This window comes from Sarcophilus harrisii, chromosome 1 (assembly GCF_902635505.1).
Source record: "Sarcophilus harrisii chromosome 1, mSarHar1.11, whole genome shotgun sequence".
NCBI classification, from domain to species: Eukaryota; Metazoa; Chordata; class Mammalia; order Dasyuromorphia; family Dasyuridae; genus Sarcophilus; species Sarcophilus harrisii.
The window spans coordinates 666,357,405-666,374,282 of NC_045426.1; the positions used below are offsets into that span (position 1 = coordinate 666,357,405).

Below are 16,878 nucleotides of genomic sequence, written 5' to 3' on the forward strand. Positions count from 1 at the left end.
GTCACTGTCTCAATGTCACTGTCTCCCTCTGTCTTTCTCCTTTCCTCTCTTTCACCCCTCTTACCCCCTCCCTCTCCCTTCCTCCTCTTTTTTCCTTCCCTCTCCTTCCCTCCCTCTCCCTTTCCTCTCTCCTTTCCTCTTTGTCTCTCCCTCCCTCTCCGTCTCTGTCTCTGTGTCACTATCTCTCTCCCCCTGTCCCTTTCCCTGTCCCTTCCTTTCTTTTCCTCTCTCCCTCTCCTTCCCTCTCCTTCCCTTCCTCTCCTTCCCTGTCTCTCCTCTCCTCTTTTTCTGTGTCTCTCTATGTCTCTTCCTCTGTCTCTCTGTGTCTATGCCTCTATCTGTCTCTCTGTCTCTGTCTTTCTGTCTGTCTGTGTCCTATCTCTCCCTCTGTGTCTCTCTTCCCTTTCCCCCTGTCTCTGTCCCTCTCCCTGCCTTTCTTTCCTCTCCCCCTCTTCCTCGCTCCCTCTCCCTCCTTTCCTCTTTTCCCTCTCTTTTCCTCTCTGTCAGTGTCTCTTTCTCTGTGTCTCTTCCTCTATGTCTGTGGCTCTGCCTGTCTGTCTCTATCTCTCTGTCTCTGTGTCTCTCTGTCTCTCCGTGTCTGGGTCTCCGTCTCTGTCTCTCTGTCTCCGTCCGTCAGTCCGTTTGTCCATCTCCTCTCTCGCCTCCTCTCCCCCGCCCCTTCTCTCTCTCGCTCGCTCCGGGGCGGAGCCGGAGCTGAGCCATCTCGGAGCTGGTCCGTCCTCCTCCTCTTTCTCCTCCTTCCCCCGCCCCCCCTCCCCATATTTAAAAGTGCACATGCCGCGCGGGCCCCTCCAGATGCTCCCTGGGCGGTGCGGACGCAACCTGCTAGGCACCTCGCCCCCCCCCCCCAACCTGGTGCGGCGCCGGCCGGACCCGGAGAGCAGGTGAGCGCCCGCCCCGCGCTGCCCCTCGCAGGCTGAGCTCCCGGGGCCTCCTTCTGGAAGTGGTGCCGGGAGGAGGACGGAGGGAGGGAAGGAAGGGGCCGTTCCTAAAAGAGTCCCAAGGAAGCCCCTCTCCCCCACCTCTCCGGTCCCAACAGGTGAGGCTCCTTATTCCGGATGGGGATGGAAAAACGGCCGGCCCGGGGAGGGGGGCCGGGGGAGAGGAGCGCCTTCTCCCGTCCCCGCCCCCCTCTTGGCGTGTCTCCCGCGGTCAGCCCGAGTCTCGTCGGACTTCAGTCCCAAGCACTGTCTTCACTCTCCGGGAGCGGGATGGATTTGGGGTAGAAGGACGGGAAGGGCTTCTTTCACTTTTGCGATGGGAACACTGAGTCCGGGAGATGGAGATGCTGGTAAACATTAGGAGCGTCTTTTTGTTTGGCCCTGAGACCTTTCTTTCTCCTGAACTTGGCTTAGAAGGGGGATGCCGGGAATGGTTGCTGGGCTGGCAGACGGGATAGCAGCCCTGCTATCACCACTGATCCAGTATGGGCCCCCAGATAAGTCCTTCCTCGTCCCTCGCCTCGGTTTGCTTATCTCTCAAGGAAATATCTGATAGGAAGTGATCTCTGAGCTCCTTGCTCTGATCCTAAAGGCTCTCTAGCTTTCCCCTGTTTTGAGTATCTCTTTCGGGCTGTAAGATACCCAAGGAAAGTGTGTGGCCCCTCTGCAATCTACTGCTTCTCCCTGGGGAGCTTAAGGAGGCCCTCCAAAGTGTGCAGGCGGGCTGCCAGGCTGAGCCCTGGAAACCCACCGGGCTCCGTGCCAATCAACCCTGCCAGGGCAGAGAGTGTGAAACCCCTTTGACAGATGGAAGAAAACGGGACACACAGGACTCAAGGAATTTAGAATCCCAGGATTTTAAAGCTGGGATGGATCTTCACAATGATCTTGTCTAAATCCTTCCTTTGACAGATGGGGAAACAAGATCAGGGAGATTGAAATGTTCAGAGTGGCTTGTAGCAGAGTGATTGGAGAGGAAGGGGAATAGGGGATGTTATACTTAAGTGTTTGGACTCTAGATCCAGTGCTCTTTCCATTATATGTACCATAGTTCCTTTAAGGGCTTTCTCAGGTCTGAGATCTCAAGTTCTAAGGATATCTTCTGCTCTGATCTTCCATGTTCCAAGAGCCTCCCCAACTCTGACCTCCTATGTTCTAAGAGTCTCCCCAACTCTGATCTCCATGATCCAAGATTCTTCTAGCTCTGATCTCCCATGTTCCAGGAGCCTCTTATAACTCTGACCTCCCTTATTCTAAGAGCTTTCCCGGTTCTGGCCTCCTATGTTCTAAGACTTCCTTACTCTGACCTCTCATGTTCCAAGAGCCTCCCCAGGTCTGACCTCCCATGTTCTAAGACTCTTCCCAGCTCTCACATCTTATAACCAAGGGCATCTCCTAACAGGAACTGAGTATTTCTAAGTCTTTTGGCATCGAGCCCCTTCTTCCTTTCCTCTAACTGTCTCTTTGTCCCTTTTTTGTTCTATCATCTGAGGAATAGCCATCGGAAGTAAAGCTGTGGGGATGCCTAGGGATCACCATTCAGATTGTTGTCTAAGAGCCTGGTTTATAATTCTGTTTCTGGGTTTATAATTCTATAATTTCTTCTGAGTTTGCCTGTGTTTTTTTAATCTTCCCTGCTGCTTCCTCCACCTCTCCTTTTCTCCTCCAGTCCTAAGGTCCCACTCTCAGATCAGGAATCCCACTCATCTCCCCATCAGCCTATCTCCCCTCCTCAAACAAGTTGAACCTCAGGAAACTGGGCAGATTAAGGAGGCTCAGGTAGGAGCAACTTTTGCACAGGTAGCATAAAAGGGAAGATTGGACTGCCACTAAGGAAATAGGGTTTGAGGAGGGGGGACAGTGCTGGCTGGTGGCTCTGGCACTCTCTTTAGGAAGCCTTTTCCTATCTTTGCCTCTTAGGCTCTTCTTCTATAAAAGAAAGGGGTTGGACTAGGTCTTTAAGGCCCCTCAGTCTGGTTGTAACCTTATAAAACACAGCATTCAATCTCTGAGTCTGGCATTTCCTTTTTCTGAGTTATCTATTTCTTCCTTTAAAATAATGAGGAGAAAGCAATGGATGCTCCTGGAGCCCCCAGTGAGGTCCCCTCTCTACCCTGTTTGCCACTCAGATGCAGGCAAACCGATCTCTCTTTCAAGCTAGAATGAGGGTTGGAGGGAAGGAAAATAAACTTTCCTGGAGGACTAGAGGAAGGCTCCTTTGGCAGGAACTTTAGAATTCTGAAGGTCAGAGCTAGAAAAGAACTTAGGACATGGGATGTCAGAACTGGGAGGGTCTTTAGAATACAGAATGTCAGAATTGGTAGTGACCTTTGAACATATGGCATGGATTATGAGAAGTAGAAAGAACTTAAGAGTTCTTTCAATTTACAGGTGAGGAAACTGAGGCTGAATTGCTGAAGGTCACATAGAAAGTCAGTAGCTGAAGTAGCATGAGAACCTAGTCTTCTGATCCCAGTTGAGGACTCCTTTCAGAATACTGACTTTCTTGCTTATTCCCACTTTAACACAGTAGGATCCCAAAGTTCCCAATTTAGGGGCAGCTGTCTGACAGGACTTCTTCAATATTTATTGGCTTGGAGGAACAGTCACCTTTCATCTTAGGGTGGACCTTTCTTTTTGGCTCAGGAGTTGGAAGACTTAGGTATGACTCTCTGTGGGATCATGGGGAAGTCCTTTCACCTCTTTGGGCCTCAACTTCCTCATCTATAAAATTTGTACAATCTAGCTCCTGTGGCTATTGGAGGGAAAGTCCTTTTTTGCAATCCTTAAAAAGTACTACATGAATATAAGTTATTTTTATGTAAAGTGCATTGTCAATCCTAATGTGTTATATGGTTGTTAGTAATGAAAACAATGCTGATGACATTGTCTCCAATAGAGTTAAGGATGAAAAAAGTGATCTGTGAAAGTGTATGTTTTTGGTTGTCTATTAGGTCAACCTAATTGAAGACCAATTAGATCTTCAGCATTTTATTTCTTTTTTTTAAAAATTATATAATATTACTTTATTAAACCAACTTACACCTTCACAAGACCACACTCCTAGCTTTGCAGGTATCAGAATTCCAAGGTAGTAAATGCACCATTGATCATTGAATATGATACAACTCCTGGGTTTTAAGAATTCTACGGTATAATGGAAAGAAGAATGGCCTTAGAGTTGATAGATTTCAGTTTAGATTTCAGTTTTAACACTAGTTTTGCCACACCTAATCGTTTCACAACAGAACTAAACTACCATTCTTCCCTACCTTGGTGTTCTTATCTGTAAAATAGGAATGATAATATTTAAAGTAACTATTGTCTATGGCTGCTGTGAAACAAGTTCTGTGTAAACTGTAAGATGCTATATAAACTCAATTGTTATATTGCAATTATTATTACCATATGAATACTCAAAACACTTAATAATACATTATATGAACTATTTTCTTAGTTTCTGTTCTTCCTTTTAACTGGAAGTTTTTTTTTATTTACAGATTTAAATTATTTTTAATTGTTCTGAACTGAAACATCAAAGTAAAACAGAAATCGCTATTGTTTATAGCTTGCTTTTTCTTTTTGGGGGGAGGGAGGGAAGCAGTATTTTATTTCTTATTTTTCATAGGGAATTCTAGCACCCCATCTCAAACAGGATAGGTACTTAAAGATTTCTTGAGTTTAATTTTCCATCAAACTTCACTCCTCCCACAGAAGTTTGCTCATTTGTAAAACTGTAATAAAATGTCTTCCTTGGTTTATCATAGGCTTCTTATTTACCACCTCTACAAAAAAAAAATAATTATAATAACTACAATAACAAACTATAGCTAACATTTCCAAAGCATTTTAAAGCTTGCATAAAGCTTTACATAGTGGAGTCAGGAAAACCTGAGTTCAAATCCTGCTTCAAACTCTTCCTACTTGTGTGACTCTGGGCAAGTCACTTAATATCTGTTTGCATCAGTTTCCTGAACTGTAAACTGAAGGTGATAATAATAGCATCAGTTTCCCAGAATTATTTTGAAGATCCAATGAGGTAATAATACTTGTAAAGCAATAAGCACATTATAAGGGCCTATAAATGTTACCCATTATCATCCCGTTGGATTTTTACAGCAATCCTGGAAAGCAGGATGTTATTACCATCTCCTCTTTTGCAGATGAGTGAAAACTTTGTCATACCTCTTCTCTGGAACTAGGTCTTTGGTGGGGAATATGGTAGATAATGTCAAGAGTTTTTGATATCTTGAATAGTTTTGCTGAACTAATTTCCCCTCTCCCTGCTTTTCTGAAGAATGACTTTCTAGGGAAAGAGGGATAGACTGGGAAATATAAGTGATTAAACAAAACAAAACAAATAAAAATTATTTTAAAAGAATATCTGCCCTGTTTATTTTGCAGGACTATGGCTGGTCCAAAGAATTCCCAGATCAACTTGATAAGCTTGAGGTGGAAGGATTGGGAGTGTTTGGGACTTTGAGAAGGGAGAGGTTATTTTTGTTAGGCATAGCTGCTTTTGTGTGTGTGTGTGTGTGTGTGTGTGTGTGTGTGTGTGTGTAAATAGGTGGGGAAAACTTATATGGGAAGGGCAAAAAGGGAACAGATTAAATCTGATTTCTTGGTTTTGTACCAACTTTGGCTGCATACCACCTTGTTCACCTGTCATCCTTCTTCCTTCCTCCCATTTATAAATCTGTGCTTACCGGGACCATGGAGAACTTGGCTGTGATCATAGCATGTTAAACTGGGAACAAGGAGGTGGGGAATGAATTGTTTGAAGCAATCAATCAATAAGCATTTATTAAGTATCTATTTTGTGCCAGATACTGTGCTAGGCACTGGATCCCTGCCTTCAAGGTGCTTACATAGCATCCTGGGAAGGGGGTAAAGGAATTCATATATATTTACATTTAAATCATTTGTTTATTAGCATGTTTTCTTTTTAAATTTTGAGTTTTGAATTTCCTTTTTCTCAACCCTCTCCCACCCACCGAATAGGCAAGCAATATGATATCAATTATACATGTGAAATCAGATAAAACATATTTCCATATTAGTCACTTTTCAAACCTCTCCCCCAAATAAAGAAAGAAAATTATATTTCAATTTGCCCTCCCAGTTCTTCAGTTCTCTTTCTGAAGGTGGTTTAACCAAGTCCTTTGGAATTGTCTTGGATCATTGTATTGGTCAGAATAGCCAAGTCTTTCATGGTTGGTCATTACAACACTGCTGTTACTGTGCACAGTGATCTCCTGGTTCTTCTTACTTCACTTTGTATCAATTCATATCCACTTTTCTGACATCATCCCCTTTGTTATTTTTTAATAGCACAATAATACTTTATCACAATCATATACCATATCATAACTTGTTCAGCCATTCCTCAGTTGATGGTCATCCCCTTGATTTCTTGTTCTTTGCCACCACAGAAAGCCACCTACTCTAAGTACTTTTGTACATGTTGGCCCTTTCCCTTTTTCTTTGATCTTTTTTGGGATAAAGATCTAGTTGTGGTATTGTTGGGATATACAGTTTGCCCAGTTTTATAATCTTTGGATCCTAATTCCAAATTGTTCTCCAGAATGGTTGGACTAGTTCACTATTCACCCACAGTTCATCCCTCTTCCCCTTCAGCATTTATCATTGCTGATGGGTCTAAGGTGATATCTCTGAATTGTTTTAATTTGCCTTTTTCTAGTCAATAGTGATTGAGAGCATTTTTTCACATGGCTCTATAGATATTTGAGAAATGAAACCTTTATTTTCCATATTACTTCATTGCCTATGGTGCCTTTTGGCAAAATGTAGTTTCCCTGATTATCTTTTAATTAGGTCTATTTTTACTTTTGCTTTGTCTGAGATCATAATTACTATCTCTGCCTCTTTTACTTTAGCTGAAGCATGTTAGATTCTGTTCCAGCCCTTTCTTCAATTCTATGCCTGTCTTTCTGTTTCAAGTGTGTCTTTTGTAAGCAACATATTGTTGGAATCTGGTTTCTAATCCATTTTGTTGTCCACTTCCTTTTTATGGGTGAGTGCATCCCATTCACATTCATAGTTATGATTACAAACAATGTCTTTCTCTTTATCCCATTTCCCTCTGTTTCTTCTTTCTTTTTATCTTGTCCCTCCTCAAAAGTCTATTTTGGCTTTGATCATTGCTTCCCTTAATCTACCCTCTCTTTTGTCGTCCCTGGTACCTTTCTATTATCCCTTTCCCCTCCTATTTCCCTATTGGGTAAGTTAGATTTCTATACACAACTGAATGTGTTTGTAGTCTTCCCTCTTTCAACTAATTCCATTGAAAGTGAAATTCAAGCATACTCCCTCCTCTGCTTCCCCCTTACCTACCCTATTGTAAAAGTTCCTCCCTTGTATGCTTCTTCTTTATTATTTAGTGTGAGAAAACTTTCCATCTTCTGAGGCAAACTTTTTAAAGATATCCTGTAAAATCTATACACTTTGATTCAAGATATTATAGGCTTGTTATGTGCAAAGCAGTGGTTAGGTTCCAGGGATACAAAGAAACATAATAGTCTATACTTTCAAGAAGCTTATAATCTTGAGGGAACAGAACCAAAAAGAAGCAAGAAAGTAACTATAAATTACAAATTTATATTTATATAGATAACAAAATCATATACAAATTATAAATCATATACAAATGGATATAAAATTTAATGAAGAAGGACAGAAGGTTAATGACTGGAGAAATGAGGAAAGAATTCCAGATGACCTCTGTAATTTATAGCTTTGGATCCACTAACATTTTGCGGGATAGTGGAATCTCTTCATCCAAAGTCTTCCAACAGAGACTATTTTTGAGGTGTATTGTTGGGGAATTTCTGTTCAGGTATAGACTGAGCTGCCAAATTCCTTTCAACTAAGAAAGTCTCTATATGTGTGATGTACAGAAATGGGCTTAAGTTCTCTCTATGTCAGTGAAACTCTGGCTTATGAGATTTCCCTTATAAACAACATTCATTTTCCATCTCTAGCCTTTGACTAGCTTGTGCCCTAATCCTAGAATATTAGCTTTCTTTACCTCTGCTTCTTGGCAATAAAACTGCATTAAGACTTTTGGGACATCCTATATTTTGGTTTCTTTATCTACTGTGTTGTTTCTGCCAGTAGAATATAAATTCTTTGTAGGCAGGGACTGTTGAAGGTTTGTTTTTGTATCCCTAGTGCTTACTTCAGGGCTAGGGAGAGAGTACAACTGTGATTTCACTGAACTAGAGAACTCTCTCGTGGGGAAATTGGCTCTAACAATTCAGATAGGCACTTTCTATGTAATTTATAGTCTTAGAGATTTAATGAATACTTATTGAATTGAAGTTCCCTCCTCATGGCTACTTGCCTAAGGTACACAGATGGTAATGTGAGACACTCCTGATGCTAGAAGGACAACTTCGGATAGAAACTGGGGGCTGCAGGTCTTGTTGAATCCACCTGACTTGTGTTCACTATGTGCCTAACCTTATGCTCTGTATGAATCAAAAGGAAGTGAGATTCCTATTCCCTGTCCTCGAGGTGCTTACATTTAATCAGACAAGTCTTAGATATGAGAACAAGAAAGTAAAGAATGAGAACTGACAGTTCTGTGGGATTACAAGTCAGGGCAAGAGAGGCTCTAGCATCATAGGTAATGGTAAGGGAGTACTTCTTGGAGAAGGAGGGGGTAAGATTTGGAGCAGCTGAAGGGAGAACAAAGAGCATTTCCACTAGTGATGTAAAGGCAAAGGTGTGAGAGCTGGAACTAGGGATTCTGGCAGGTTGAGCAAGGGGGTCTGGGTGAGAGAGACTGTGTAGCCCTGTTACTCATAATTTAGTCTCCATCCCCTCTGCTCTCTAAAAGCAGATCTCTGAACTTAAAAAGGCAAGAGCACTCAGGGTGGATAGGGATAATTATCTGCATTAACTCCTGGATGTGACAAGTAGCAGATATGTCAATGGGCCCATTGCTTCCCTAGTGTGGGACATAACATTATCACCAATGGTGATACTCATGTGGCCCAAGGCAGTCACATGGTAAATTCAGATGTCTGAGTCTTGGAGCCAATGGAGAACCCTTCTAAATGTTGCCTCCCTAAGACAGATTCCCCACTCTACATAGCTCTGTGAGAGCTCTGCCTTTCCTCTCCCACCAAACTTTAAATGCCAAGTTTTTAGTAGATTTTTAGGATTAATTTAGCCTAGTTCAGCTGTCATGATAGAAAGTCAAAGGGACAGTGGATTTGGAATTAGGAGTACCAAGTTAGAAGGTGTTGCCTCTGGCTGCTTCCTATCTCTAGAAGCTTGGGCAATTGGCTTCCCATCTCTGTGACTCAGTTTCTTCATCTGTAAAATGAAAGGATTAGGGTTGATAATCACAGTTATGTCTTCTGGCCCTTTCTGGATCCTCCCCACTTATCCCTAGCTGGGACCACCACCGCCAGCACATTCTCTCTTCTGCAAGAGAGAAACAAAACTTCAGCTTGGACAAATCATTTAACATCCTTTGGCTTCAGTTTCAACATTTGTGAGATGATGGCAGATTCCTAAGGTCTCCTTAGGTTTATGATTCTGGGTGCCTAGAATTCCAGTATCCAATACCTGTGTATTCATGCATCACTTTCAAACACACACACACACACACACACACACAGTCACCTGAGCCTAAGTAGTAGTCTGGTGGCTCCACAGACTTGTTCCAAAGAACCCTTAGAACTCAAAATAACAGAGCTGGGAAGACCCCTAAAACATGGGATGCCAGGGCTGGGAGGGCCCTTAGAACCCAAGAGGTCAGAGCCGGGAGGGCCCTTAGAACCCAGGAGGCCAGAGCCGGGAGGGCCCTTAGAACCCAGGAGGCCAGAGCCGGGAGGGCCCTTAGAACCCAGGAGGTCAGAGCCGGGAGGGCCCTTAGAACCCAGGAGGTCAGAGCCGGGAGGGCCCTTAGAACCCAGGAGGTCAGAGCTGGGAGGGCCCTTAGAACCCAGGAGGTTAGAGCTGGGAGGGCCCTTAGAACCCAGGAGGTCAGGGCTGGAAGGGCCTTTAGAAGATAACTATACCTTAGCAAAGGAAGTCATTTGCCCACGGGTGTAAATAGTCCAGTGAATAGACTATCTTTTCGGTCAATAGATGATTAGTAAGACCAGTCAATGTTTATAGTCAATGCCACATGAGTAGGACACGGTTAAGGAAGCTCAGTGAAAGGAGACAGATCTCTGCAGGGTGTTCCAAGAAGGCTTCCTGTAAGAGGTGAGACTTGACCTGTTTCTGGAAGGATGGCAGGGATTCAGCTATATGGATAGGAGGGAGAAGAAATCCTGGGTGAAAGGGAATAGTATGAGCCAAGGTATACAAAAAGATCATGTAAGGAATGGTGACACCTCTTTGTTCACATCCTGAGCATATGGTGGAAGATAAGGCTGAGAAAATAAGGTAGGGAAGGGCCTTGAATACTAGACAAAGGACATTGGGTGCCTTTGATTGTCCTTGAGTGAAAGAGCCAATCAGAGCTAGGTTTTAGATTTTGCAGGGTGTGTGACTGGGACTGCAGGAAATAGGCCAGTTACATTAGTCCCTAGTGATCCAGGGTACCTTGTCTGAATTTAGGCCCCACAACCTTCCCTGGCCTCTGGTCTCAACCCTTCCTCTGGCCTTCCCAGGAGCTCTTCCAACTAGGTTCATGTTTCTTCATTATCTTGGTGATGAGTGAGAACAGCATAGCCTGTGAATGGAGCTCTGCCTCTCTCCTTGCTCCTGCTTCTTAGTCAGACTCCCCTCTGTCTCCAAGGGGATGGATGTTCTCCCTGCCCCACATTGTCCCAGGTCCTAGCCAAGGCCCAGGGTTCTGTGGGATTGTCACCACCTGGTGAAAAGCCACTATCTCAGCACCCACCTTGTTCCAAGTTTCTTCTGTAGTCATTCCTGATCTCCAGGTAACAAGAATTTGCTTTTATTTTACCGTCTGTCTTAAAGAAAGCTTCCCTGATGCCTTTTTTTTTTTTTTTTTTTTTTAATATCAGAGTCATTCCTGGAAATGCCGCCCTCTTCCCCACCCCACTCCCAAACTAAACCTCCTCTTCTAACAAAGAAAAGCTGTTAAGACAAAATACCCAACTTTAGCAACTTCATCTGTATACAACATTCTGCCCTAATATTTCCCTACTTCCCTGATGAAAGGAAGCTGGCTTCTTTCATTATGTATTCTATAAGATCATTATTGGTTTTTTAGTTATTTAGTGACTCACTTTTCTTGGAGCTTTTAAAATTGGAAACAGTCCTGAGAAGTTAAGGTGCAGGATGATGACCAACCCATATTTTACAGTTTAGCAAACAGAAGTTCATCAGGGTTAAAACAACTCATCTCTGGCCACATACTTAGTAAAGTAGGATCCAAACTTAGATTTTCTGATTCTAAGTCTAGCGCCCTTTTCACCAACTTAGACTACCTCTCAGATGTGGGCGGAGGACTTCATTTTACAATTACAAGCTGCTTAGCCTCCAACTGACTCTGGACTACCCTGGTCTTCTGGGTTAAGGTTCAGACAAGAGCTTGGGCTCATAGCACCACAGATTTAGTCCTGGAAGGAACTTCAGAGAATGTCTAGGCCTGTCTCCTCATTTTATAAAGAAAATTAGTTCCAGAAAAGGCAAGTGACTTGCCTAAGATTATTTAGGTTGTAAGCAACTGAGCTGAGATTTAAACCCGCATCCTCTGTCTTCAAATCTAGCACTTTTCCACTTTAGCACACTGGCCTCCTGTTCTTTTTTTTTTTTTTTATTTAATAGCCTTTAATTTACAGGATATATACATGGGTAACTTTACAGCATTAACAATTGCCAAACCTCTTGTTCCAATTTTTCACCTCTTACCCCCCCCACCCCCTCCCCTAAATGGCAAGATGACCAGTAGATGTTAAATATATTAAAATATAACTTAGATACACAATAAGTATACATGACCAAAACATTATTTTGCTGTACAAAAAGGGCCTCCTGTTCTTAAACCTGGATTCACATAGGCTTGTGGACTTAGTAGGTAATATTAAATAATTGGGGAATTGATTTGAGATCAGCCCAAGGACCTGAATAAAGAGTCTAGCTCTGAAATCTACTGTCTTTTTGACTCTGGGTAGGAGTCCTGGCTCTATAAATTTTCCTTAAAAATGAGGGGATTAGACTAGATTAGGGTCTCTTTTCCTAAGTCCATAAACTTCTTTTAAAAAAAATCTTGAAAACTGCATTTCCATGGAATTTTTATCCTTGGCAACCTCCTTTTTTTTTTTTTTTTTTTTTTTTTAAATACATTTAAAGATGTTATTCTGAGAAAGGATCCTTAGGCTGCACAGGACTGATTGTCCAAGGAGCCAAAGAGGCAAAAAAAAAAAGGAGAAAAATCCCACTCTAATACCCCTTCAGTTTCTTCTAGTTCTTCTCATTAATGGGATGGAATGGAATTCTTTGCTTGTATGAAGAGACAGCTGGAAGGACACTTAGAACATGGAATAGCAGAGCTGGAAAGGTCCTTAGAATATAGAATGTTAGAATTGGGAGAGTCCTTAGTACAAAGAATATCAGAGGTAGAAGGGCCATTAGAATCCAGAATGTCAGAACTGGGAGAAACTTTAGAACATAGAATGTCACAGCTGAGAGTGTCCTTAGAATACAGAATGTCAGAACTAGAAGGGTCTTTAGTACAGAGAATTTTAGCGCTAGAAGGGCCTTGGAACCCAGATTGTCAGAGCTGGGAGGGCCTTAAGAATACTGCATGTGAGAATTGGGAGATCCTTTAGAGACTATTTTTCAAATGAGGAGAAGGGAAGGATCTTGTCCAAAGTCATACAAGATTATTGATCCCAGAATTTGAGCTCCTTAGGTGCCTGGTATTGGGGTCAGTAATTTACATGTCATTCACTGATCCCAGCCCCCATGCCTTTCTCCAGTCCATGAATAGTTTCTTTGTCTCAGTGGAAGCCAGGAAAGCTCCAAAGGAGAGAGAGCTGGAAAAATACTCCTGTTGGCTGTTGGTGGGAAAGTCATTGGAAGATCCCAGTAATAACTGTGATTTCAACTTCAATTCACTTTAGAGCTTCTGTGAGAAGAGGAGAGACCTCATACAATATGAAAAGAGAGACAAAGTGACCATATTGAGTCTGCAACTGAACTCTTAGAGGCCCAGCAAAGCAATATACCAACAGAAAACAGAACTAGACTGCATTAGCAGAAGGCTTCTGAGCCTGAGGTCTGTAAACTTGTGAGTTGTTTAATTTTTTTTAATAACTATAGTTCAATGTAATTAGTTTCCTTTATGATCCTATGCATTAAAGAAAAAACCAAGATTGTGAGAAGAGATTCATACATTGCACCAAAGGTGATCCCCTCAAAAAATAAGAGGACCATTTGTTGTGGAGTTTAAGCTCCTTGAAGGCAGAATCTGTTTCCTTTTTTTATTCTTTTGGTTGTTGTTGTTTCCCTAGCACCGGGAACATAATAGATGCTCTCTAAATTTTTATTTAATTAAATTGTTCTGTAATTCAGTTTCTGAGCAACAAGCTGGAGCATTAGACGTTTTCTCTGATTCCCACGATATCTCAGACTTTTCCAAAACAGAAACTTTGCATCAAAGATAAAGAAACTTCAGTAGTTTTCAAGATCTAACTCCCCAAATTAAAAAAAAAACAAACCCATCAATTGACACTGAGCTCACTCACTTCTTTTACTGGCAACACAGCTTCATTTAACAGACCCAAGCACCTTATACAGGCTCACAAGTCCATTCCAAAGCTTTGTTGCCTTTTTCCAGTACTGTGGAAACTCCAGATCTAGGTTGTGCAAGTTTGCTCAGGTTGCAACAGCCAGCCAGAATAGCTGTAGCTCTTCAGAAGCAAAAGAATGATGGGGGCCGCAGTTCATTCTTTAGCCTTGCCATTGTGCAGACAATAATATCACATGCAGCATCAGGGTAGCAGCAATCTGAGCTTCCAGTGCTGGAGTGCACAGTCCTGGAACACTGGCAGGGTAACTTTCTGAGCTACCAGGGCCAGGTCAGGGAACTAAGGCACAGTGGGAGTGGGACAAGATTCCACCTATGTGGGGGGCTGCGCTGCTGAGGGAAAGAGCATAGCATCCAGCTAAGGTCAGTTCAGATCATCTCAAATCACTTGAGGCAGAGACCTAGGTTAATGATCTGTAAATTACCTGGCACAGGAGAAGGCAAGGACGCTTTGAGCTCTAATTCCCAAAAAAACCACCATCAGAGGAGATAGAGCAAGCAAGTAAACTGGGGAAAATCAGGAAGAAAATAAAGACTGAAATTATCAAAAATCTCAGAAAGAAGAAAACTCCAAGGCCTTGAACATAGGCAGATCAATCATTAGGGAAAACATTAACAAAAGAAATAGATCCTCCAAATCTAATGATTTAATTTAGGCATCTAAGAATAAATGCTGCGCAACAAAATAAAAAATGATTCAATATTCAATAAGGTAGAGGATTCTGTGGAATGTGAGGAGAACATGGAACCACAGCAGACTGTTTCTGAGTGATTCAAAAGAGAAATCAAAGTTATAAGAGCAGAATTTATAAAATGCACAGCAAACATGATGGACAGAATAGAAAATATGAAATCTACAAGGGTAAGTCTCACCTAAAAAATGAGATAATAATAGATTGGGAATGTAAATGCACAGAAGTAAAGAACAATTTAGAAGAAGAAAGCAGAACTCAAACCCAAATCAAAACCAATAATATTAAAAGAAAATATGCTCACAATGAAGAAAAAAATACTGATCTTGAAAACAGGGACGCATAGAAATAATCTAAAAATGATTCAAACTAGTTCCAATTGTCCAGTAATGAAGAGAGCCATCAACACCCAGAGAGAGGACTATGGGGACTTTGTGTGGACCACAACATAGCATTCCTACTCTTTCTGTTATTGTTTGCTTGTACTTCTGTTTTCCTTCTTGTTTTTTTGTTTTGTTTTGTTTTTTGTTTTGTTTTTTTTTTTACTTTCTAGATCCGATTTTTCTTGTGCAGCAAGATAACTGTATAAATATGTATAGATATATTGAATTTAACATATACTTTAACATATTTAAGATGTATTAGACTACCTGCCAGTTAGGTTAGGAGGTGGGGGGAAGGAGGGGAAAATTTGGAACAGAAGGTTTTGCAAGGGTCATTGTTGAAAAAATTGCCCATGTATACATTTTGTAAATAAAAAGATATAATAATAAAAAAAGAAGTAATCTAAAGATTATAGGACACAACAGGACAAAAAATAACCCTAACACTAATAATGCAGAAAATAATAAAAGAGAACTTTGCAGAATTCTTAAAAATAGAAAATGAAATACAATGGAAGCAATCCATAAATCACAGCCAGATAAAATACCTGCATATAGTGGTCAAATTAAACAATGCAATTCAAAAACAAGTTCTGCATGTGATCAATTAAAGTAATTTTAAATACAAAGGAAAGAAATTTTGAATAACACAAAACTAGTTTGTAATCGCCAGAAAACATGAGGCAATGGAATGATTTGTTCCAAAGAGCTCTAAAGAATAAAGCTCAGGAAGCAGCCCAATGTTCAGCTCTGCAGATCTAAGCTTAATTGTAAATGAAAGAAAAATAGAGGCATTTGATTTGAAATATTTGTAGGAAAAAAACCCAAGAAATTATTTGCTTCTTGAATACCCGAAACAATAGAAATACAGTGAATAAATGCGTCAGTTAAGGACAACAACAGCAATGGAATAACAGCAAGAAGACCAGTAAGAGACCTCTTTAAATGTACACAAAGAGATAAGGGTAAAGTCAGGCTTCTGGTGGAGGTGACAGTGAACAGGTGGGCATGGGGCATTATGGTCAGAACTTGGGTGACACCTTGCCTACAAGTGAATAAATTTTTTTTCTAGGACTATATTAGAGCTTGGAAGGGTACATGAAAGAGAGGAGGCTACCGGGAAAGAAAGAAGAATGTGTGATATATATATCAGGGTAAAATCAAAACTAGCAATGAGGGGAATGTGACCTCTATATTTGAAGAAATAGAAGAACCTATAGATGAGTGGGTAAGGAGGAGAGTGTTGAGGACTGAAAAGAGAGGAAAAGGAAGGAGGTCTTGCTTTATTTGGGGGAGGTAGTTCTATTGATAAATTCTATGGTGAAGAGAGATCCTCTGTGAAGAGAGGTGGGTATCTTGTGCTAGGTGGGGCCCAAGGGATCATCCTACAGGAGAGAGGGGAATTAGAACTCCTGGGGGCAACTGACACTTGGGAAAGTGGAAGAACATGGACCCAGAAAGGGTCTAAATCAGTGGTGGGCTGCATAATCAGGAGCTTGGAGGAGGAGAGATCAGGTTCTACTTCTCTGACAGCTATTGTAATCGATATTGTTCTGGGAGTAAGGCAGGATGGAAAAGGAGAATCCATAGGCAAATTCTACTAGGCAGTGGCAGAAACTGCCTGAAGGGCAGGAGAATACAGATAAAAGAGAAAGTGGATAATTATAGGGAACATGAATCAGAGAATGAGGGTCTTGATTAGACAGAAACGATGGATAACAAAAAGAGGAAAATAAATCTCTTTTGGAAAGAAAATTTAAAAGATGAATGAATAGGACTAGTTGAAGGGAGAATCTAACTAATAGGAAAAAAGGGGTGGAAAATGTTATATTTCAATAAAAAAAGGAGAGAAAAAGGAATCAATAAACAAAACCCCAAAGGGAAAGAAGTAATAAATTAAAATAAAAGGTTGAGGTGAGGGGAAGAAGGTCAGGGAAAACAGTACCACCTTAAAAAACAAGTTGAGGTAAGTTGACTTAGGGTACATGGTGATGAGGTCCTGGATAGTTAAGTTTCGGTTGGCAGAGAGAACCTAGAGCATTGATGAAATTGTTCCCTGGGGCAGGCAGAGAAAATGT

At 41.5% G+C, this 16,878-nt stretch overlaps 1 protein-coding gene across 3 annotated transcripts in view; it reads left to right on the forward strand.

The window, feature by feature from the left end:
- Positions 1-625: 625 nt before the first annotated feature.
- ATP8B3 (ATPase phospholipid transporting 8B3) overlaps positions 626-16,878 on the forward strand; it is a 98,848-nt gene continuing 82,595 nt past the window's right edge. Inside the window, exons 1-2 of one of the 3 annotated variants that reach the window (XM_031948135.1) lie at positions 841-905; positions 13,040-13,194. Coding sequence is in view for 1 of the 3 variants with exons in the window: in XM_031948134.1 (XP_031803994.1) it covers positions 796-905 (110 nt within the window). In the remaining 2 variants the exon portion in view is untranslated. Of the gene's footprint in view, positions 906-925; positions 1,313-13,039; positions 13,195-16,878 lie in introns of those variants that run through there. The other 2 variants (XM_031948136.1, XM_031948134.1) reach the window with 2 other exon arrangements.